Genomic DNA, 24,220 nt, shown 5'->3' on the forward strand with positions numbered 1-24,220 from the left:
CTGTAAATAAGCTTATAAATATACACAATCAGAGATTGGACCTTTTTGTTGACCTTGTTTTGAGATGGGTCTTTGTACTTTATAATTTATTTTTTGTAGCACTCCATGTTGTGCTTCATGTTGAGTATGTTCAGAAGAATATAAATAAAGCCATATAAATAACAAAAATAATAAATATTTTGATATACTGTATATATTTTTTTACAGTAGTTATTCGTTTTACACATAATTTTACATAATTTTTGGTAGTAAATTAATTTAAGCATCAAAAAAACTGAGGAGCTATTTGGGAGTCAAAAAAAACGGCTTTCTAAAAAGAGTCGGAATTCCTATCACTAATATATATATATATATATATATATATATATATATATATATATATATATATATATATATATATATATATATATATATATATAGATATAGATAGATAGATAGATAGATAGATAGATAGATAGATAGATAGATAGATAGATAGATAGATAGATAGATAGATAGATAGATGTTTTTTTGTTCGGTTGTTGGGGTAACACATTTACCTCCTAATTCCATATTTCTTGATTGATTGTCACCACTCAAACACTATACTGTTCGGCTCATTCCACATCTTTGTGTCGTTTTGTATCATTCCACGTGGTTACATATTTCAGCATTCACAGGCAATTTCTACGGAAATGTAATCATCGTATTATAATTATTATTATTCCATTTACTGCCACCAAACACTAATGGTTGTTAACGTTTTTAATGTTATTGTTATGTTTGTTATAGTTGTTTTGTCGCTGCTGCTAAATGTAGCGAAATTGAGTGGAATTTAAAAAATTCCACCAGCTGCCGCGAGGTGGTAGTATTTCAAAACAAACTTAAAAAATAGTTTGTCGTTTTCCTTCAATGAAACGTGAATCTAAGTTCGTCTGGTTTACCACTATGCAAAAGGATATATCATACTTGGAGGGTTGGAAAATTCGCAAGGCACAAATTTAAACGAAATAGCAGATCGTTTTGAAGAAGGTGGGATATTGGATTACAGGAGTAAACCCGGGAACAACCCACCATGAGGACAAACAAACTCTATCTTCAACGCATGAGGGGAAACAACACGACAACTATGTAAATACATTTGGAATTAGCACGTGTGAGAGGACTAGCATCGTTTTTGTTGATTTTCCCGAATAACTTTAGTTTCCGCTTGCTGAAATTTGACGTGCCTGCTGCCACGTAGAGCAAACCTTCCTACATCATCAGGACGAAACACTTGTAAGTTATTACTTTCTGTACTTATATTGATACTTATATACGTATTATACTTGTAATACTATATGCCAGGTAAAGATAAGGACTAGGTACTGAAGTTGAATCGTTGAAGTTGTTATCGCAGTTGTGTGCGTGCGTGTGTGTGTGTGTGTGTGTGCGTACGCGCGTGCGTCGGTCTGCTTGCCTCTATGTGCTCGCGGGTGCGTTTTACAGTATGTGTTTTGTCTTGAAAATGTTTTTTAGGACAATGATTTCTACTTTGTGAAAATAGATCAATCCATTTCCAGCAGGAAGAACCAGTTAGGTCGCTGAATTTAATAACGTTGATTCAAATGGGTTGGGCACGACATGAAAAAGGTAAACATGTAAATTACAGTTGCAATGAAAAGTTTGAAAACACCTTCAAGATCAAATGGTCGCAAACATTAAAGTGGTCAAATAATTCAAACTGCTAATAGTCATTAAGAATGTATAATTGTGAAGCGAGGAATTTCGGATCATGAACCATCATCAACATCATAAAGCTGATTGTTAAATACCAAAAACTGATGCCCAAAGCTGTTAGGCAGACAAAAGGGGGCGGACTTTGAAGAATCTAATTATAAAACAGATTCATTTTTTTTAATTCACATTTTTTTGTTTACCAAATGATTTCATCAACATTCCGTAATGTCAATGAGTTAAATGATAATCCATAATTCAGTGAATGTTTAATCAATGAAAAAAAAAATATGAGGTGTTTCCAAAAATTTTTACTTGTAATTTACATGTGAGACAGATTGATACAAACAGTAACAATGAGTTTGATCTAATTTTCAAGGTACAGTGGGACCCCGGTTTACGAACCCCCTGTTTTACGTATTTTTCATCTTACGACGTGGACCGCGGCGTTTTTTTGTCCCCCTCTTACGCAAAAACTTTTCGCCTTACGAACCATCCAACATGCCGGTCAGTGTGTCCGCACTATTTTTTTCGCTTTGCTGCATCAACAAAAACAACTTTTCTCGCATATCACGGAAATGCCGATATGCTATTGGTTAATTAAGGTAGTCACGGAAATGCCGATATGCTATTGGCCGGCGTCACGTCAATCACAGAAATGCCGATATGCTATTGACCGAACTCCCTCACCTTGCTTGATGGCACGAGCTGGTCCCTGTGTTATGAAGACTCTTCTATTAAGGTTTAAAGAGAAGGAAATCGACGGTGATATGTTCTCATTTAAAAATAGTTCTCGTTTAAAAATAAGTTTTCATTTGAAAAAAGTTCCCGTTTAAGGGGAAAAAATATTCTGCTGGTTCGTCTCTGCTCCCCTCCACCTCCACCCCCCACCAGCTCGTCACGTCGCCCCAAAGGTAAATGTCATTTTTCCTTTGTATATTTATGTTATTTAATTTAACTGTACAGTAGATTATGTTACTAATTTTCAAAATGTGTATATAGTTGTGATGTTTTTACCTAAGGTTTTTGCACGCGTTGCACGCGTTCACTAATTAACATAGGTTTGGATTGCCCGTCATACGGCGAATTCGAGTTACGAGCCTAGCCGCTGAACGGATTAAGGTTGTAACACGGGGGCCCACTGTATTAGTATTGTAATTTTAATAAAAATACATTTATACATCGATATATTTCATACATTTTTAACATTTGTGCATTCATTTTTAAAAGACTACCTCACGTTTTTTGTACCAATATGGTACCTGCTTTTGAGGGCGGTATCCATTGACATTTTTAAAGAACTCTTTTTTTCTTTAATCCACTCAAAATATTCAGTGGCATGAGATCCATCCATACAAATGTAGTTTTAAAAAAAAAGATTCCCCTTAAATTTGGATGCATTGACACCAAGCCATGCATGCTGAATGAAAACAAATAACAAACCTTTCTAATACACAGTTTTTACCAATAAATGCAACTCGTAGCGCTGTGCAGATGCCACACTGGCAATCCATGTATACTTATAACTATAATAAACTATAACAATTGTAATAACTATAATTATAACCCATGGCTAGCCCCAACTGGGGTTTTGTGAAACCCTGACCACCCCACAGAAAAATTTCTGGCATTGCTCTGCAATATCCATAAATATAACTTTGATGGGAAACATTGGGGCTTGGTCTCGCAGTAGTTAGCACGCCCGCCTCACAGTTCTGGGTCCTGAGTTCAAATCCACCTCGCTCTGGCCTTCCTTTGTGGAGTTTGCATGTTCCCCCAGAGCCCACGTGTGTTCTTTCTGGGCAGTCCGGCTTCCTCCCACACTCGAAAATTATGCATGGCAGGTAAATTGGACATACTAAATTGTCTTTATGTGCGATTGGGTGCGTGAATGGTTGTTTATCGCTGTGTGCCCTGCGATTGACTGGCAACCAGTTCAGGGTGTTCCCCGCCTACTGCCCGAAGCCAGCTGAGATAGGCGGCAGTAAGCCTGCAACCCCTGTGGGGATAAGCAACTCTATAAAGTGGATGGATGGATATATATTTTATATGTAAAATTATTCTCCATATTCTGATATTTTTGTGTCATATTATATCCATACACACTCCTCCTAAATGCTGCAGTTTTAGTGTAGAGTTTTTAGCCAATTAGAATTCAACTAACGCGTGTCGCCGGGCAGACTTCATGTCTCCCTGAGCCCAGAGGCGCCTGGCCTTCACTTGAACAGTATGAAGGCTTCTGTGCAGTCTGCAATGACATATTGTGTACGGGCTCATGATTTGGTAAACCTGTCTGGGGATACTTTGTCCACTTTTGCTCCCGGTTCAGTCATGCCTCATTTCATTGTTAAAACTTCCTTTTTCAAGCCACATATTTCTCAGTTTTCCTGCATCTTTTGGCTCCCCTTCCTTCCTTCTCCCAACTCACCATGCCCAGATGTGACACTCATATTAAATTGCCATTTGTAATTTAGCGTACAATATTGTTAAAGCTTTTCTGCCCTTGGTGGACTTCATAAAACTTTGTGGACAAAGAATTTGAAATTATTTTGCCTTATTCTATGTTTTGGCACATATACTGTAATGATAAGTTTTAATTGCTTATGCGGGTTTATTGATGTTTAAATGCCTTGAAAAAAGCCTGTGCAAATGCGTAAGACTGCGTATGAGGGCTCCAATCACTGAAGGCCTAAGTGTGAAATGCACGAATCGCCACTGCATTAGATACAGTAACAAATACATAATAATTTGAATGTCTTACGGGAGCAGAAGTGAGGACCCAAGAGCACACACGGACAGGTAAGTGCTTAGACAGATCATTCATTGATCAGAAGACGGGAGTGTGGCGTAGTGGTGGAGGGTTCAGAGTCAGGGGAGCCGGAGCTTGGCAGGTAGCCGGGTGAAGAGAGGCGAAAGGGACGGGGGTTGGCGGAGTTTGGTTAGAGCGGCAGGCTAGCGGGCAGTCAGATACAGGCAGGGTCGAAGCACCAAAGGTCAAGTCAAGTTAGCAGGTAATTGGGTGGTCGGATTTGAGCAGGGTCAAGGAATTAAAGGTCAGCTCTACTCGGCAGGCTTTCAGGTGCTCAAGAACAGACAGGGTCGAAGAACAGGCAGCCAGGCAGGAGAATTGCTAGAAAGCTCGACGTGGGACATAGAGACAATCTGGCGGGTTGTTAAGGGAAGAGACCGGGTTTTATACTGGGTGGGTAAGTGGTAGCAGGTGTTGGTGTTCAGGGCTGATTGGCAGGAGGGCTGAACGGGTGTGGTGAGGCTGGAAATGAGATGGCCAAGCTGGAGAACTGTGACACAATGTCCTATATAAGCTATGTTGTTTTAGTGAAAGCTATCCTAAAAACCTAAATGCGTTTCGTAATTTGCTTTTTAGTTGAAATGGGTTTTCAAACAAGAAGTCTCAGCATCTTGTATCACACAAAGTGTAAAGTACCTTAAAATACACCCTTTAGTGCAGGCATGTCCAAACCCAGTCCTCGAGGGCCGCCTATCCGGCATTTTTTGGAGGGTTCTGTCCTCCTACCACACCTGATTCAAATGATCAGCTCATCAGCAAGCTCAGTGGAAGCCTGACAACAAACCTGATCATTTGAATCAGCTGCATTGGATGACAGAAACATCAAAAACATGCAGGATAGGTGGCCCTCGAGGACCGGGTTTGGACATGCCTGCCTTAGTGAATCAGTTGCTAAAAACAAATTTCTTGTCATTTTATCTCTTTAAAAAAAAAAAAGATCCAGACTGATCCACAAACCACAAAAGCATGTGACTTATCACATTAGAACACTATGAGGTACGGTAAACAGAAGGACAGGCTTTATTTGTGTTTACTGTATGTATTGATTCAAATGAAAGCAAGCTAAGCGCATGTGGGTCTGCTTTGTATTTTGTTGTGCTTTTCTCAAGTGGAGCAGGTAATGAAATCACAGTAATCAACAAAAGAGTTGTCATGGTGATAAGACTGCCCCGCGCTTTTGTGGCCACTGTAGTGTCATATGAGCGGGATTCTGTCTTCTTCTGTGTGCCAGTTCAGGAGAGCAAAACATTGGTGATTGTAACTGAAATGTATGTATTACAATTCTTTCACAGAGAATCCCCTTTTGGACACAAAGAAGACCCTAAGTGACATGGATAAGTGGCATTTATAGCAGAATAACAATGGGTAAGAAACGACTCTCTACATTTTCAAGTTAATTTGTATAATTCATGTTTGCATGGTTATTCTTTTTGCATTTACATCAATTATGATAACAATAATACTGCATCCATTTTATATGGCACTTTTCTGGACTCTCAAATATGTTTCACTATGGATACATTACTCATGCACTCAAACATGGTGGTATACTATATTCTTTAACCACAACAGCCCTGGAACAGGCAAACGGTAGCATGGCTGCTATTGTGCGCCTACCACCAGAGATGGGAAATCCAGGTCCAGAAAGTAAAAACCCTGCCCCAGTTTGGCTTTGAAATCCAGGTCCAGAAAGTAAAAACCCTGCCCCAGTTTGGCTTTAGCCACAGGTGCTTCTAATCAACTTAGCAGTCAAATGAGCTTGTTAACTTACCTGTTAAGTGAAAGCACATGTGATTAAAATCAAACTGTGTCAGGGTTTTTACTAGTGCTGGGTATTGTGTCTTGAAAGTGTATTGTAATACAGTATATATTGCGATACAGCAAATGCATATTGCGACACGTAATGTGATATATTGGACAATGTTTGTAAAAAAACAAAACAAAAACAAAAAACTCTATGACATATATATTAACAATGACTGAAAAACAAAAGAAGGAACTTATTAGAATAGACAAATTAATTTTCAAAAGCCCCACATCTTTGAGCACACGTTCACTAAAAAAATAAAATAAAAGCAGGATGTCCTCATTTTCATTTCAAGCATGCCCTTGACTGTGTTAATATGTATGGCCCCAGCATTTGAGAATACTCTTTCAGATGCCACTGATGTGGTATGAATACAGAGGTAGCACTTTGCCACACTTTCCTCCTATTGCGCAGCACTTCTTACTCTTCTTCTTACATGATTTATTTGGTGTTTCCAACACATTTACCAACACTGAGCAACCTGAAAAAAGTACAGTGGGCGCCCGTGTTACGACATTTATCCATTCCGCGGTTGGGGTCGTAAGGTGAATTTGTTGTTTGACGGGCAATCCCCTATGTTGAATAGCTAATGTGTTTAGAACCCTAGGTAAAAATATCAAAAATTTAAATACATATTAAAAATTGGTACCAAAATAGTATCGTAAGTGCTACATATATATAATATACACATATACAATCAGAAAACATCATAAATAAAAAATATAGAAATGATTTATTTACCTTTGAGTGCCGCTTGTTATGCCCATATTTCCTAATAAAGGTTCTCTCCAGAATCGTTTCCATATAAATCATCTTCTTACTTCTCTCTTTAACATCACTAACAATCTTGGGACCCATGGCTAACCCTTTCAACTTTGAATTAAGCAGTAAAATGCACGATAAATACGGTTTTGTAACCACTCACAATCGAATAAAACTTTACCGTTCAGCCATTTTGAAACAAGTGAGGCCGACCAATAACAGACCACCATCTCCGTGAGGAGACGCCAACCAATAGCAGACCAGCATTGTAGTCACATAGAAGCATTTAGACGGCAATAGTAAATAAGTGCAATTACCTAAAAACGCCAGCAGACAGAGGCAAAACAACACAAATACAGCCAACACCCTAGGGTCATGACAGTTGTTTTTGTTGCAAATCCGGGAAAATGTCAAAAAAGGGGATGAAAAAACTTAGTATTCCGGGTCACAACATGAAAAACACGTAAATCAGGGACGTTTTAACATGGGTTTCTACTGTACATAATTGATTTCCGATATATAATTCCTTTTCCATAACCCAAATAAAGTACTATTCTGTCTGAATAATCATTTGATTTCACATGGTCTACTCGCACTCAATGTCCCCCGCCTCCCCCGGAACGTGGGATATATTCTGCCAGAGATGGGAGTTGAAACTCCTTCTGACAGGGGACTCTGCCAGACGTTCTCAGCAGACCCTCATGTTTGGGTCTGCCAGGTCTGACCGGCATCCTGCCCCACAATCGAAGCCAACACATCACCAAGTGGTGATTAGTTAAAAGCTCCACCCCTCTTTTCACTCAAGTGTCCACAACATGGGGCTGCAAATTCAATGACAGGGCCACAAAGTCGATCATCAAACTGCGGGATAGGGTGTCCTGGTGCCAAGTGCATATATTGACACCCCTATGTTTGAACATGTTGTTTGTTATGAATAATCCATGACGAGCACAGAAGTGCAAGAACAAAACCCCACTCGGGTTCAGATCAGGATGGGTTGTTCCATTCACACACCACCAGTGTCATTGCCCACGTGAGAATTGAAGTCCCCCAGTAGAACGAGGGAGTTCCTAGAGGGAATGCTCTCCAGCACATCCTCCAAGGACTCCAAAAAGGGTGGGTACTCTGAACTGCTGTTTGGTGCATAAGCACAAACCACGGTCAGGACCCGTCCCCCACCCAAAGACGGAGGGAGACTACCCTCTTGTCCACTGGGATAAACCCCAGGCGGACAGGCACTGAGCCGGGGAGCAAAAAGTATGCTCACACCAGCTCCGCACCTCTCAGTGAGGGCAACTCATAGTGGAAGAGAGTCCAACCCCTGTCGAGAGGACTGGTACCAGAGCCCAAGCTGTGTGTGGAGGCGAGTCTGACTACATCTAGTCAGAACTTCTCAGCCTCAAACACAAGCTCAGGCTCCTTCCCTGCCAGAGAGGTGATATTCCATGTCCCAAGGACTAGCTTCTGCAGCCAGGGATAAGAGTGCCAAGGTCACCGCCTTTGGTCGCTGCCCAGCTCACACAGCATCCGACCCCTATAGCCCCTCGGGCAGGTGGTGAGTCCATGAAAAGGGCGATCCACGTCACCGCTTTGGAGTGAACCCAGCCGGAGCCCCATGGGTGCAGGCCCGGCCACCAAGCGCTCACCAGTGAGTCCCACCTCCAGGCCTGGCTCAAGAGGGGGGCCCCGGTGACCCGTGTCCGGGCAAGGGAAACCTGACTCCATTTATTTCATTCATCATAGGGGTCTATGAGCCGTGCTTAGTCTGGTATTACCTCCTTCCACAGTTTCCCTAATAAAACACCCCAAAAATAGAAGAAATACTAATAATTACAGAAAGTTTGCTAAAACTTTCTCTTTGGTTGAAAACTTTGCTTTCAAACAACACTGAGCTCAAAATATACAGCTGAAAACTTGTCATCTGCTTGAGAACATTAGTTTTGAACCATGCCTCTCAAATGGTGGGGCAGGACCCCCAAGAGGGGCATGAGGTTATGCCAAGGGGTGACACGGATGACCCCAGGGAAAAGGCTTTGTTTTGGTCATGTGAACTTTAATTGCAACAACATAAGAATTGTCATGTTTTTATTTATTTATTTATTTTTAATTTCAGGCACTTTTATTCACTTGGTTCTTATTTTCACACTGAGAGACAAACAAATTATCAAATTTAATACAGTGTCCCTTATTATGAATTGTAACTCATTGTTTGAATAGTTGTATTTATTTAATGGTAATCATCACCCTGGGGTAGTTGCTGCCACCATAATCCATATCTCAGATCATGTATTTTTTTTAATTGAATTACAAATAATAGCTTGTAGCCTGAGTGAACTGAAGGAGGTATGTAAATGTGTAAAAAAAAAAATACAGTGTATTTGAAAATGTTGACCTTTTTCCTGCATCTCTCCATCATCTCAGGTTGCTCCAACCTCCAGTTGGCCAGCGTAGTGTCATCACTGGGAGGGCTGGTTTTTGGTTATGAACTCGGCATCATCTCAGGTGCTTTGCTGCAGCTCAAGGTTGAGTTTGGACTCAACTGCATCCAGCAAGAGGCGTTGGTCAGCTCTTTGTTGATCGGAGCTTTGCTGGCCTCTCTGCTGGGAGGTGGTGTGATCGACCGTTATGGCTGCAGAAACTCCATCCTGCTCAGTATTGTCCTCATGCTGAGTGGAAGTCTCATCTTGCTTATCAGCTCCTACCAAAGCCTTTTGTTTGGCAGGTTCACAGTAGGCTTCGCCATATGCCAATCGTCCATGTCCTGCTGCATCTTCGTGTCGGAAATGGTGACTCCTGAGCGCCGGGGCTTTTTGGTGACGCTGTATGAAGCTGGGATTACAGTGGGCATCCTTGTAGCTTACACCATGAACTACATTTTGTTTAGTTTACAAAGTGGGTGGAAGTGGATGTTTGGCTTAGCTGTAGTGCCCACCTTGATTCAGCTGTTCTCTATATGGTTCCTTCCATCGGACGCTGAGGTGCGACGTACTCAATCTGAAACAGTCCTGATGGCCGCAATGGATAGCCAATGTGAGGCTTTCGCTAATGACAGTAAGGAAGGCAAGAAGATGCGGTATAATATCACCTACCTTTTCCAGCGGAAAGAAAACATGAGAACCCGCACCATCATCGGTCTGGGACTAGTGCTTTTTCAGCAGTTCACGGGCCAGCCGAATGTTCTCTTTTATGCCTCCACCATATTCCACGCTGCAGGATTTCAGGCCGACAACACTGCAGTCCTAGCATCTGTCGGTATTGCAATAGTCAAAGTGGTAGCCACTCTCATCTCCATGGTGTATTCAGACAAACTGGGCAGGAGGCCTTTGCTCATTAATGGTTGTTGTGTTATGGCCTTATGTCTGCTATGCATTGGACTACTCAGTGGACATTCATTAAATAATGCAGCCAGGCCTTGTAGTTTAGAGGATTCAATTGGCAACAAGATGAGTCAACTTCATTCAACAGTTGTAAATAACACATCTCTCAACTTAACTCTTGACGACAACCACAAACTCCAAGCTGCTGGTGCACTAGCGGCTAGGCACAAAACAGAAGACCCTCTGGAACCTTTTATGGAATCTTCTCCCAGCATTCGAGAGAAAGTTTTCAACTGGATCATTCTCCTATGCATGATGGCAGTTGTCACAGCCTACTCCATTGGATTTGGACCAAGTTTGTATATTCACCTCTACTACATTCTGAATACTCTGTGTAGTGCAGTGTTCCTTCGTTTTTCGCGGTTAATGGAGAGCGAAAATCTGCGGTGAAAAGTGAAATCTGTGTAGCCCTCAGCCCTAGGAATTTTCATTCATGATGTGGGTACCAGAATTTTTGAAATGTGAGAAATAAATTTACTTTACACATTTGAGACACATATCTTCTTAAATCTTTCATTATTAAACCTTAAATTATTAAATCCCCGGCCTTAGTCTGGAAACACAGAGGGTCAGAGTTGCCCTCGGAGCAATGCCCAATCATGAAAACAGGGAAGCAGAGTTTACACTCGAAATTCCAATTTATTGCAAAATCACTCTTTATAATATCTTCCTAATGTTTTCTTTCATCCCCACCATACTCCTTTAGCCGCGCATTGTCATTCATGTGTGAGATTCACGCGGAGAATACTCCAAGTACTGTCCTCATCAGTCAACAGCGTGAACAAGTCTAGTCAGACAATCAGTCAATCAGCTCACGGGCACTCCTATAAGACACGTGATTGGCTCCCGGCGAGACATCGACCAATGAGGACAGGAGTTGTAATCCACTCCAGGCCTCATTGGTTGATGTCGTGCTGAGCTGTTTGACTGATTGCCTCTCCAGTTCTCTTTCAACCTGTTGACTGTTGAGGACAGTACTTGGAGTATTCTCTGAATGAATCTCACACATGAGTGACAATGCACGGCTAAAGGAGTACGGTGAAGACGAAAGAGAGCTTTGGGACGAAATTACAAATGCTGTTGTAATAAATTGGAATTTTAAGTGTAAACTCAGCTTGGTATGTTTGGTCAGCTATGGCCTCCACTCGAGGTCAACGAGGAGGGCCCGCGGCATGTGCGATTCCAGTCAACGTCTGTTTGGCATGCAGAAACATTCACATCGCTTTGCTCTGCAAAAGAGCTTCTTTTTTTTTTTAAATGAAAATAAAACGCAAATCATAGGATGCGAAAGATGAAGCTCGAAGTAGCGAGGGAACACTGTGTGTACATGCTCTTTCCATTGTTATGTAAATGCTTGAATCATTTACTGTATTTCTATTGTTTTGAAATGCATCTATGTACACATAATTACTATATACTACTTCACATTAAATCACACTATTGCTTTTCTCATTTCAAATTTCAACATTTCAAATCTCAACATTTACAACCCTAAAAATGTTTACTTCATTCTGAGTAGGACATAAAACATAACAGATTCAACATTCTCATTTGACATACAGAACTTTCAATTTTCAATGCCAACAATTTCATTTGACCAAAATTTCATCATTTTCTTTAAATTAACACTCACAACAACACTATTCATCCTCACTAACATTCTTCTCAAAGCTCATTAACAACATCATTTGGAATTCAAATCATTTAGCACCTTGACATCAATTTTCAACTTGCCAAAAATTTTCCCCACAAAGATTTCCTCACTCATTTAACAAAAAAAATCATATTCATTTTATGGTCCTAAACACAATTTGACATGCATTCAGTTTAGTTTACAGCCTTTCAGCATTTAAACGCTATCACAATTGTCTAGTTTTGATATTCAGTGATGCCTTAAGACATCACAAGTTTAATTCGTTTTGTGCTCGCGTTCATACCTTAAAATGCTTTTATCTCAAAGGACCTTTCCCTACTGAAATGAATGGAAATGGAAATAATCCATTTTAAACTCTGTGTCTTAAGAAAAATGGCACATCATTGTACTTTATAAAAAAATATATATTAATAACATGATTTAATAGAAAATAATTACACAGTTTGTGTGTTATATTTCTTGATTCATTGAGACTTATTTTAGTGTGCACGACTTGGCCATGAGGTTGCTGTGTAATACAGTTGTGCAGACATATAAAGAGTTTCACAAAAATTCTGACAGTAATCTGCTGTAATAGTAGGCATTTTCGCCTAGGACAAAGAAAATATGGCTGTTATATTGCATGTCAACATGTGTTGCAGTGCTGTTTATGTACAGAAGGCCAATCCTTTAGCATTATAACACTGACACATACTGTAGATGCTATTTGTGAGCCTGTCCAGGTTGTTTACATTATGTCGTTGTGTGCATTAAATTTTAAATTTCAAAGATTTATTAAAAAGTGGTGCGGAACAAATTCTCACTATTAAGTTTTATGATATAGGTCACTTTAGGAGCGACATCAGATGTGCACACGGCGACTCACTGTGTGTCTGAAGTTGCTCACCGTGGTCCAACGCCTGCTCAAGAAGTTTGTGTGAATGATCATTGACAATTAGAGAGAACATTGATTACGTCTGGGCGGCTCGGTGGCGCAGTGAATAGCACGTCCGCCTCACAGTTCAAAAGTCCCGGTTCAAATCCACCTGGCTCCGGCCTTCCTGGTGGTGTTTGCATGTTCTCCCTGAGCCTGCGTGGGTTCTCTCCGGGTACTCCGGCTTCCTCCCACTCCCCCCAAAAAACACATGCATGGCAGGGGAATTGGACATACTAAATTGTCCTTAGGTGTGATTGGGCGCATCATTGGTTGTTCTTCTCTGTGTGCCCTGCGATTGGCTGGCAACCAGTTCAGGGTGTCCTCTGCCTACTGCCCAAAGCCAGCTTAGATAGGCGCCTGCAACCCCTGTGGGGATAAGCGGCTATAGAAAATGGATGGACGGATTGGTTGCGTCTGACTTTCGTGTTGTTAGCAAGTCGTTCAATCGATCAAATTTTATTTGTATAGCCCTGAATACCGAAGTCTCAAAAGGCTTCACAGGTGAAAAGAGGTCATGTCGAGACTTCTTTTGAAAAAAGAGGTCATACAGAGACATCATTTCGGTGTAGGTACACAACACCATCCCCTGTCAAAGCTCCCAGAAGGGGAAGGAAAAACTCAAAAAGGCCAATTTGGGGAAAATCAGAAACCTTCAGAAGGGACCACAGGTGGGAGGAGCCCCCTTATAGACTCACAAATACAGATACACAATACAGATTACAGAAAACATATTGTGCCATGTAGTGCAATGATGTCTTGACAGCAGGCAAAGGCCCCAGGCAGGAACCCTCCCACAGTCCAGCCAAGTGGACCGCAGATGGTCGATCTCTCAACTCGCGATGATTGATCAGAGCAGGGCCAAATGGAGGCGTTCAAATCATCCTTCACCATCTAGCTAGCCCCCTCTCCGAGCCGGGAGAAAGAGGCAGGAAAAAGAAGAAAGCTACAAACAGGCACATTAACTAAATGCTTGCGAGTATAAATGTGTTTTTAGTTGGGATTTCAATATTTCTACTGAGGTGACTGAGCAAACTTCCTTAGGTAGGGCATTCCAGAGTACTGGCGAGTGAATGGAAAAAGCCCTTTATCCCACGGACTTCTTTTTAGCCCGCGGGGTCGATAACAAACTGGCGTTTTGTGACCGAAGTTGTCAGGATGGAACATATGGTGATGCTAGGTCAACGAGATAGGAAGGAGCTAAACTGTGTTAAATTTTATAAGTAATTAACAACATCTTAAAATCACATCTCGGGTGTATTGGAACCTAATGCAGGTCAGCTAGTGTCGAAGTAATATGATCGAACTTTCTCGTCCTTGTCAAGAGTCTCGCTGCTGCATTTTGCACAGACTGCAGACTTTTGACGCAGGACATGGGAAGCCCAGAAAATAAAAAATTACATTAGTCAAGGTGCGACGTAACAAACGCATGAATTCAAGTTTCAGCATCGCTACAACACACAATTTTAATGATATTGCAAAGGTGAAAAAACATAGTTCTCGTCGTGTTCTTAATATGCGTCTGAAAAGAGAGAGTTGAGTCAAATATCACGCCAAGGTTTTTTGCAAAACTACTTTGGGCAGTAGTACAGTTATCCAGATTCAAAGTGGTATTCTTAGTCAAGTGCTGATGATGAGCAGGGCAAATAATTGACATCTCTATTTTACTAGGGTTGTTGGCACTTTAGCAATGACATCACACAGGAAACACATAGCATGATCCAAACTAAACTAACATAAAACTGTCCCAAAAATAAATATTATTGCTCCTACGGACTTGTAAAGGATCCCTGGTTCACTGGAAGTGTAAAATAAAAACGTACAAATTAAATGTCCTCAAAAAGTGTCTCTCTATGCACCAATCACAAACACATTACCATGATTTCAAAGCACACAAGTGAACTGCATTCATATTGTCAACTCCTGCAATTCATATGATTAATTCACAGGATTTACGAGTGTTTTTTTTTTTAATTATTATTATTCTTTACATGATATATTTTGATTATAATGCATTGATGTAATACTAATACGTATTTGTTACCATTTTTGGTGCGATGATACGTTTGGGCCTGCCGTATCAGACTGTCATATTTCCCCACCATCAAAGTCAACACACCACGAGGTGTCAATCTGTTGACAGCTGGCCAAAACATGCAAATTTAATGACATGACCATGATATTGATCATTCAACTGCGGCCCTGATTGTCCCGGTGCTAAGTGTGCCTGTATATTTCAACTAATTGTTCACTATACACAATTTGTGATGGTTGCAGAAGTCCAGTAACAGAACACAGCTTGAATACAGATTGAGGGGACAGTTCCTTCCAATCAAGCCACTCCAGGTGTCACTGTAATTGTCCATGTGAGCATTGAAGTCCGCCAGCAGAACAAGAGAGTCCCTAGAGGGAGCTGTCTTCAGCATTCCCACCTAGGACTCCAAAAAGGGTGGGTGCCAGGAAATGCTGTTGGTGCATAGCACAAACAACAGTCAGTGATAGCGTTAACCTAAGTTGGAGGGAGCCTACTCTTTTGTCCACTGGGTTGAACCCCTACATGTCTCTGTGAAAACATAGAGTGGAAGTATGGCGTTATATTTGTGCCACAATTACGCACGCGCGGAAAAAAAATTGAGCGGAGAAAATCAAACTGAGCGAGCGAAAACAGATTTTGAGAGCAAGAAAAAAACTATTGAGCGCGTAATGATAAGAGTTTGAGCGCGCGCCGATGGAGTTTGAACACAGAAAAAGAAATTGCTCGCTCAAAATTCCTCTTTGCTCGCTCGGGATAGCCCTCTCTCGCTCAACATCTCGCTCTCGCTCGCGATACTCCTCTCTCCCTCGCTCAACATCGCGTTTGCTCAACATCGAGCTCTCGCTCGCTCGAGTCGTCCTCTGCGCTCGCTCAGTTCTGTTCACGCGTTACGTTTGTGCCACAAAACCAGCCAATCAGAGCTTGTAAAAGCACTTTGATTGACACAGCTTAGTATCCAATGAGATTGCTTGTACGCTATCCGTTGACGTACTCTCGTTTGCCCTGTGTTCACCCGAAAAGGGCAAACGAGTGTGCGTCAACACGGACTTGGGCTGGAGAATTACTTTTAATATTATTATTATTACTGTATTGTATCATTTGACAGAAATACCTTGTTAGTTTTTGTACTTTAATAATATAAGCCCACCCCTCCCGCCTACGTCGATGTGACGCACTCTCGTTTGCTCGTTCCGGGTGAACACAACAAGCAATCTCATTTGATACAAAGCTGTCAATCAATGTGCTTTTACAAGCTCTGATTGGCTGGTTTTGTGGCACAAACGTAACGCGTGAACAGAACTGAGCGAGCGCAGAGGACGACTCGAGCGAGCGAGAGCTCGATGTTGAGCAAACGCGATGTTGAGCGAGGGAGGGAGGAGTATCGCGAGCGAGAGCGAGATGTTGAGCGGGAGAATGCTATTGCGAGCGAGCAAAAAGGAATTTTGAGCGAGCAATTTCTTTTTCTGTGTTCAAACTCCATCGGCGCGCGCTCAAACTCTTATCATTACGCGCTCAATAGTTTTTTTCTTGCTCTCAAAATCTGTTTTCGCTCGCTCAGTTTGATTTTCTCCGCTCAATTTTTTTTTCCGCGCGTGCGTAATTGTGGCACAAATATAACGCCATATGGAAGAGAGTCCAACGCCTCTCTTCTGGTACCAGAACCCAAGCTAGTTGTGGAGACAAGACATGTCCATAGAGCCACTTATGCAGCCAAGAAGACCCCCAAGGTCGCCTCCTTTGGCCGCCACACAGCTCACATGGCGCCCAACCTCTATGGCCCCTCTCACATATGGTGAGCCCATGTTAAGGGGGACCCACAATACCTGTGCATGGGCGGAACTCAGTGCAGGCATGGCCACAATGGCCCCACCTCCGTGCTTGGCTCCATAAGAAACCTGTGAACCGTGTTTGGCAAGGGAAACTGTTGTTCAATTTTTGTAGCTGTCATAGAGGTCTATGAGCTGTAATTTGTGAGGTCATTGACCGAGTACCTGTTTGTCATGGCTGACCCTGCTAGCGGCACATATTCCTTCAATTTTAGCTCCTAGGATCACACACAAATCCTCCACTACGGAGAGGTTTATTGAAGCTATTTGACCCCTGGGTGTCCTGTGATTTTTCACAGACCTGGCCTTATTATCACCCAACTTGTGCGGACTTTGAAAGGGCCATAATTTGTCAACTATAAATATATTTTTACTTTGCCCCTCAAAATATTAGCGCCATCAGCCCTATCCATACAAATATACAACGTACCCTTTATGTACAATAATAGCAGCAATGCGATAATTGCAAAAGTCGCTATGCTGGATAAATATCTTTATGAAATTGAAATAGTAATATTTGTGTCATAATTAGAGTTTTGAATAAGTCAATAAATCAGAACAACAGAATACATAAATACATGAATGCAAATTTCCAGCCAAACCTTAAGTAATGTTCTGCATTGGATGAGATAAGGCGATAGGCTTTCCTTCAATAACATATCCAATGATGCGACGCAAGAATGATGGGATTCCAGGGCTGTTTCGTTTCAAAAGATTTTCATTTTTTTGAGAAAAAAAACAGGTGCCGCATGTTTTGACAGACGGGAATATGCAGATATAATGTTATATGTTGAAATATGCAAACGCTTCCCTGGAGCAAAATAAAAGTTTTATAATTATAAAATGCTATAAAATATAAAATAAAATATAAAACCCTAATCCTAAATTTTTGTATTGAAGCCTTTTGTCAACTACAAGTCCCAAGATGCATAGCAAGAACTTTGCATAATGGGAGTCCCAAGTTAAGCCACTCAACGAAGTCATTGAAAGGCTTGCAAATGTCATAAGTTGGCCGCGAGCGCCTCTCGTGGTTTTGGGGAGTCACAACACAACACAAAAAGTTATGTTCGCGAGTTTCCGTTGAAAGCAATAATGCGAAAATAGTTGGAAGTGCATGATAAAAGATTGGGTTTTCAATAGGTTCAAAATGTACAACACTGTATTTCCCATTTTTAAAGGCAGTAAATGAACCCGGCATAAGCTAAATTTGACATGTGCATACATTACTATGTTTTGGGGAAACTTCAAAAAAAAAAAAAAATTTAAAGTGGGAGGGGTGAAAATATGAAAATTAAAGACTTTCATTTTCCAAATAGTTCTGGATCTAATTGTACCTTGTTTGTTTGCTGCAGTGACTTGGCTCCTCCTAAGTGAGATATTCCCCGCTGCTGTGAGAGGAAGAGCATTCGCATTCACCAGTTGCTTCAACTGGAGTGCCCACCTCTTGGTGTCCTTCACCTTCCTGGATGTTTTCAGTAAGTTCTCATACTACCATTAAGATCAGTGAGCAATCACTGTGCTACAGTGATGTCACCTGCTCTGGGAAATTGTACACTCCCACATAATACAACCCAAAAATATTTATCTGCTGACAACAAGTTGTGTTTGTTCATCTATTAGATATGGGCATCACTCCAATAAAATACAATTCTATATGTAATGCTGAAATAGTTTGAAGTGATTGTAAAATTAGAGGAGAAAAAGAGAAATTTAGCATTTTAAGGGGGTTATTTTCACATGTAGAAGTTTTGGTAAATGGGAATTTTTGGCATTGGTAGTAATAAGCTGAACTGTTTATCGGTCAAAACAAATTACATGAGTATAACAAAAAATATATATTTTCTGATTTGTTGTATTGTAACAGCTGAAATGTTGAGTGGTAAATGTGAATTTTTGGTATTGGTGTGGAGTCAAACCTTAAAACCTTTGTCAAAAACTATAGAGAAATTAAAAAGTGTTGTTAGGTAGGTATTTTCTAAACTAAAAATGTTGAAAAAAAAGTTTCTAAATTTGGGGTTGGTCCTGACTGTAGAATTGTTGGCAAAGTGGTGTAATTAATGTTTGTGTTGTAAAAACAATCTCATTTTAAATTGCAAATGCTATATTCTGAACAAAAGGAATTTGATTATATTTCACATTTTTTCATCCTAGAATTAATTACATCATTAGCTGAACTTCACAGTCTCTGTTTTGTTAAACATTGGTAGATACAGTGGATGCACTAGTGCAAAGTATGAAATTTTGACTTAATAAGCTTGAACCATCCAAGAGACATAAGTACAAGACAATTGACTGACAGAAGGAGACAGAGGGCAAGGCCGTCGGGTAGCGCTACATTGAGCGCTCCGAGATCTTAGCAGTGATATGGTTACATGAGGTGGTGATGGAGGAGGGAAAAAAAAAAAAAAAAAAAGAGTCTTCGGCCACGCTCCCAAAAAGAGGGTGTAGGTCAAGTCTGGAAAAAACATCCCTGCACATGCGTCAACAAATAGACACTATAAAATATCTCACATAACATTTAGGGAGGGGGTGGACTAGGGAGAGCGGAGGGAGAAGTAGGGTCCATGATGGACCCCTGCCGGGAGCAGCCAAGTGCAGTGCTTCCTCAAGCGGCAGTCATGTTGTGCGGGTTGGATTCAGGAATGACAGAGGTGTTGAATTATGACGGTTGATATGATGTCTCTATGTGTTTGTGTGTCCTTCAGCTGTCCGCGGCACAGTCAATGTGTTAAGTTTAGGCAGCGGACAAGGGGGGGAGGGGGGTGGGGCTGTCCGCGGCACACTCAATGCCTTAAGTTTAGACAGCGGACCGGGGTGGGGGTGGGGGGGATTTCCCGCGTAACACCTGACAGTAACACCTGACAATGTCTCGCGGCACACCAGTGGTTGAGATACACTGAAATGTTGTCTATGTAAAACTGATTGGTTCAGTTAGTCTGCTTATTATTCTGAACACAGATGTGTGTGCCCTGCAATTGGCTGGTGTCCAGTCCAGAGTGTAACCCTAACTCCCGGCCAAAGTCTGATGGTATGGGTGCCATCACACCTGAAATTGTATGAGGATGGGCAGTAAAGGATGAACAAAGGTTTGCTGTAAAATCTTTGTGAAATAGCCATTGTATGGGGCGACACGTCTTAGTCCTGGTTTCACAAACCAAAACTCATACTGTACTGTCGTGTTCTATTGGGTTTTGGTTGTGGTTTATTTTGAGGGGTTCTGTTCCTTACTGTTTGTATAGTTCCTGTCTCAGCTCCTCTGGTGTCTTCACACGTTAGTTTTGATTTGGTCCACCTGTCTGTGTTTACCTGCCCCTCGTGTGTCCACCGGTCCGCTTCCCCTGCCTACTGTTTCCTTTCCAGCTGTTGCACGTCTGTCTAATTAGTATGCATGTGTCTATTTAAGACAAGTGTTTGTTACAGCCATTGTCAGATCATTGTCCTAAGTTGCATGTTGCCAGTCTCAGTTCCCTAGTTTCGTGTCACTCGCCTCTGGTCTGTGCTAGCCCTGTGCCCACTTGCCTGTTAGTGTTTTTCTGTCTGCCTACTGGCCTGTGCCTTTTTGGAGTTTTTGCCACCCTGGTTTTTCAGTTGCTGTTCTTGTCTGCCTGTTGATGATTAAACATGGACAGTTCCCCACACTCTCTGCCTCTCTGCTTTTGGGTCCTCTAACCCCGCGATCACGCCACAGTTTTTTCCCGTTACGTCCCCTCATCGTGACACTGTACACAATCTTAGTGTTTAGAAATTTGTGTTAAAGGATTTTTTTTGTGTTATTTTGCTTTTTAAGTATGTTTTACATAAAGAAATTGCTGATAAGAGCATTCTGGGATGTGTTTCCACTGCAGAACGGTCCCTCTTTCAAGTAACAAATGTCTGCAGAACAAATTTGCATTCTTGCTCTTGGCCAGGAAAAACAATATAGAGGTTTTTAAATTCCCAAAGCCATTTTTCAGTAAAATCAGTCTCAACAATTCATTACTTTGTTTTATTGGTAGTGTATGTGACAAATAAAATTTAGACAAATGGTAAAGAAACCTCCTTCTATAGTTGTAGGGCAGGCAGTTATAAATGAGAACCAGCATCCAGCATTTGAGTATCATGTAAAGCATGATAATGCCATCCAGTAAACATGATTGCTAACTGCACTCTCGCCCCACCTGCATTCTCTTTAGATGTGGGTTAATAAACATGATGGGGTGTTAAAGCCTAGGGTTAAACCCCTTACTTGGCTTTGTTTTTGTGTTACATTTATATTACTGTGCTGTATTTCAAATACAGTGTAGCTGTAGAACTACAGACATGGTGTTAACTTCAATTGTAAATACTAAAACAGAAAAAAGAATGTATGAGATGAAATATGACTCCAGCCAGAAGTAGACCAGCGCCTGACGAATGACAGACCTGAAAAAAAAATGGTGGCCACCACTAAGGTTGGGCAAAAATACTCTGACGGAACGCCGATTACAATTTTCTCTGGCTTGAAAAAAATGACAGACCGACGATGATAGAAAGGGGGCGGGTCGGGCTATGTCGAACCAGCAAAAAAAAAAAAGTTGCCCACCTCTGGAAAATTAAGGAATGGTTTGTTATGTATGTGCCTTGGATCAATCATTGCTGCAAACATTGGCTTGTTTATTTCACTCTTTCACCAGATGCAATAGGTCTGTCTGGAACATTTCTTATGTATGGGATGACCTCAATGGTGGCGGCAGTGTTCTTCTACTTCATGCTACCAGAGACCAAAGGCAAGCCGCTGGAGGAGATAGACAGGGAATTGCGTTTAAACAGGTACTTTCTCCGCTGTCGTAAACATTGTCGTATCAAATGTGATACTAAGAGACCAGTGTATTTTCATGATTTTTCATATAGGTTTCACCATAGTGTGGAGTGCTGTGATGTCATCAGACGAAGAAATGACACTCCAGAATATCAACATTATCTGCCAGTTAGGCAATTGGACAATTTAAACACTTAACTGGTTTTCACAATAAATATGTATGATGTATTTTATTTGTATAAACGTGTGTGGGGTTTTTTTTCAAGTATTTCTACATTTTTCAACTTTTGTAGCAATAGCAATACTGGTCCACAGTTGCCTTGGAATATACAGTAGGACAGGTCCTTACAGTTTAGCTAGTGGCATTATATTTGTCACTTAGGGTGTTATTTGTGCCAGTGCAAATATAAAATTGTCTGTTGAGCAGGGTGTCAATTTTTCTATCCAAACAGGAAGGAGCTTTTCTGTTAATATTTGATTAATCAACCTATGGAAAAATTTGAGTGTAGGGGTGAAGCAATTTTGCAAACATAATCAGTTAAAAAAGAAGGATAAAGACAATATTTTCAATATTGCTGTATGACTGTATGATAATCACATCAATGGCTTTTTCATTTTGTCCGATCCTATTTTACACGTATGTTTGCATTGTATGTAAATTCATGAAAAAGAGTATTATAGTATTTTGGAATGAATTCATGTCTTGTGAACGTTGTTAATGTATAATCTGTATTACAATAAAAAGATTTACTGTACATAAATGTTTTGATCATTAGGGTAAATACAGGTAAATTGACTATTGATTAATGAAAGACAGATTATCTACTTCAATGCACAACCTTGAGTCCACAATATTGAGATGAAACAAGATTTTGACAAAATTTGTAATGTACTGTAAAATAATGTCAAAAATGTTTCCAAATTAACAAGCTATCGTCCAATTGTGAACAAAAACTAACATTCAAATTAGGGCTACACGATTGTGGCCAAAATCACGATTATTTTGATCAACTGTGAAATCAAGATTATGAATTACGATTATTCATTGCGTTTGGTCAAACATGTCTATGTAATGCCCTTTTTTTAAACAAGCAGTATATAAACATGACTTCAAGACTTGATACTTACGAATAATAATAAACTAAAATAAATAAATAAAAAAATCACCAGTGACCTGGCAAAAACTTAGCACGCAGGGCAACACTGCTAACTTACTTGCTGAGTACAAACCAATGAAAAAAAAAAATGAAGCCTACTTCGAACCAAGCATATTATTTACTTTTAAGCAAATATTATTCAATTAGCAGTCAAATTGTAATTTTCAGTCATTTCAAACCAAAATTATTCAAATCTTTAGCTAGTCGTAATAATGTATTAGAGTGAGAAAAGCAGAAGCTTTGGTCATGCAAGCATGTGGGAAACAATGCCCCCTCGTAGTTGGATGACAAAGTTTTTGATTTGACATACAGTACAGTACATACGGTAGCCGGGTTTTAAATGTTAATATCGTCAAGGATCAGCTTAATTAATTGTAGAAGTGTGAAGGAAATCATATATTAGGTTGTTATCATTATGTGCTTATTTCTTGTCTAGAATAGTGTGCATTGCTATCTATGTACGCAGTCCTAGTTCATCACGCCCCAGTCCTTAGATAAAGCTGTTGACGCAGTAAAGTGTGAGCTGGGACCTTGGCCCAGCTGTTGGTGGCGCCCGACTGGCTCTTTTTGTTATGTCTTGAAATGTGCAATGCTTTGCTGAATGAATAAAAACCAGGCAGGGGCGCTTGAGCAGTTGAATTAGTGCCGGCATAGCATGAGTTCGCTCGCCAAGCTTTTTCCCTGTACCATGGTATGGAAAAGTCAATCTTGGCTGGTCTGAGTTACTCTTTTTGCTGCTAAGCAGCTAGGCTTGTCCTAGTCTTCTTTTAGAGATTTCTCTGACAGGAAGCCTATCTCATAATCGCGATTAAAATGCGATTAATTGTACAGCCCTAATATAAATGTAAAATGGACAAACTGTGTGCATGTGTGTGTATGCGTGTGTATATATATATATATATATATATATATATATATATATATATATATATATATATATACACACACACACACAGACTAAATATACTATACCAATACCAAATTCAGCCATATGAGTTCACCATATTTGATCAGTAGTAACTACTGTAACAGTCATTTTCTAAATGGCCAACATAGTTTTACAAACTCATTGTTTGACCAATGCTGGCTTTTTTTCAGCAATAGTTAACATCTCAAAGCTACAATAAATATGTATCCAGTATCTGCCTTTTACACAACCATACTGTTTCAAAGCCTATGGTCATATAATCTAACAATATGTAAGATGTTAGTTTATACAAATGATGGAACTCATTACATGTGAGAGATAAATGTGATAAAAAGAATGATGGTAGAAAAATAATTGCTGGATTATCATTGTTTGGAATCAATTATATTTTTCTTTACTCTGTTGTACATGTATGTGATTGTTTACCTTTGTTGATTCACTTTAAACTAATTCCAAATATAATCTATTGCAGGGGTCACC

General features: G+C 40.4%; 1 protein-coding gene across 1 annotated transcript; it reads left to right on the forward strand.

The window, feature by feature from the left end:
* Nucleotides 1-899: 899 nt before the first annotated feature.
* slc2a10 (solute carrier family 2 member 10) lies at nucleotides 900-23,655 on the forward strand. Its single transcript, XM_088423707.1, has 6 exons — nucleotides 900-1,257; nucleotides 5,797-5,869; nucleotides 9,495-10,745; nucleotides 18,231-18,353; nucleotides 21,531-21,666; nucleotides 21,748-23,655. The coding sequence occupies exons 2-6, from the start codon at nucleotides 5,866-5,868 to the stop codon at nucleotides 21,851-21,853; spliced, it is 1,620 nt and encodes a 539-aa protein (XP_088279833.1). The 5' UTR covers nucleotides 900-1,257; nucleotides 5,797-5,865; the 3' UTR covers nucleotides 21,854-23,655.
* The last annotated feature ends 565 nt before the right edge of the window (nucleotides 23,656-24,220 follow it).

This window comes from Hippichthys cyanospilos, chromosome 9 (assembly GCF_059441005.1).
Source record: "Hippichthys cyanospilos isolate Australia breed blue-spotted pipefish chromosome 9, RoL_Hcya_1.0, whole genome shotgun sequence".
NCBI classification, from domain to species: Eukaryota; Metazoa; Chordata; class Actinopteri; order Syngnathiformes; family Syngnathidae; genus Hippichthys; species Hippichthys cyanospilos.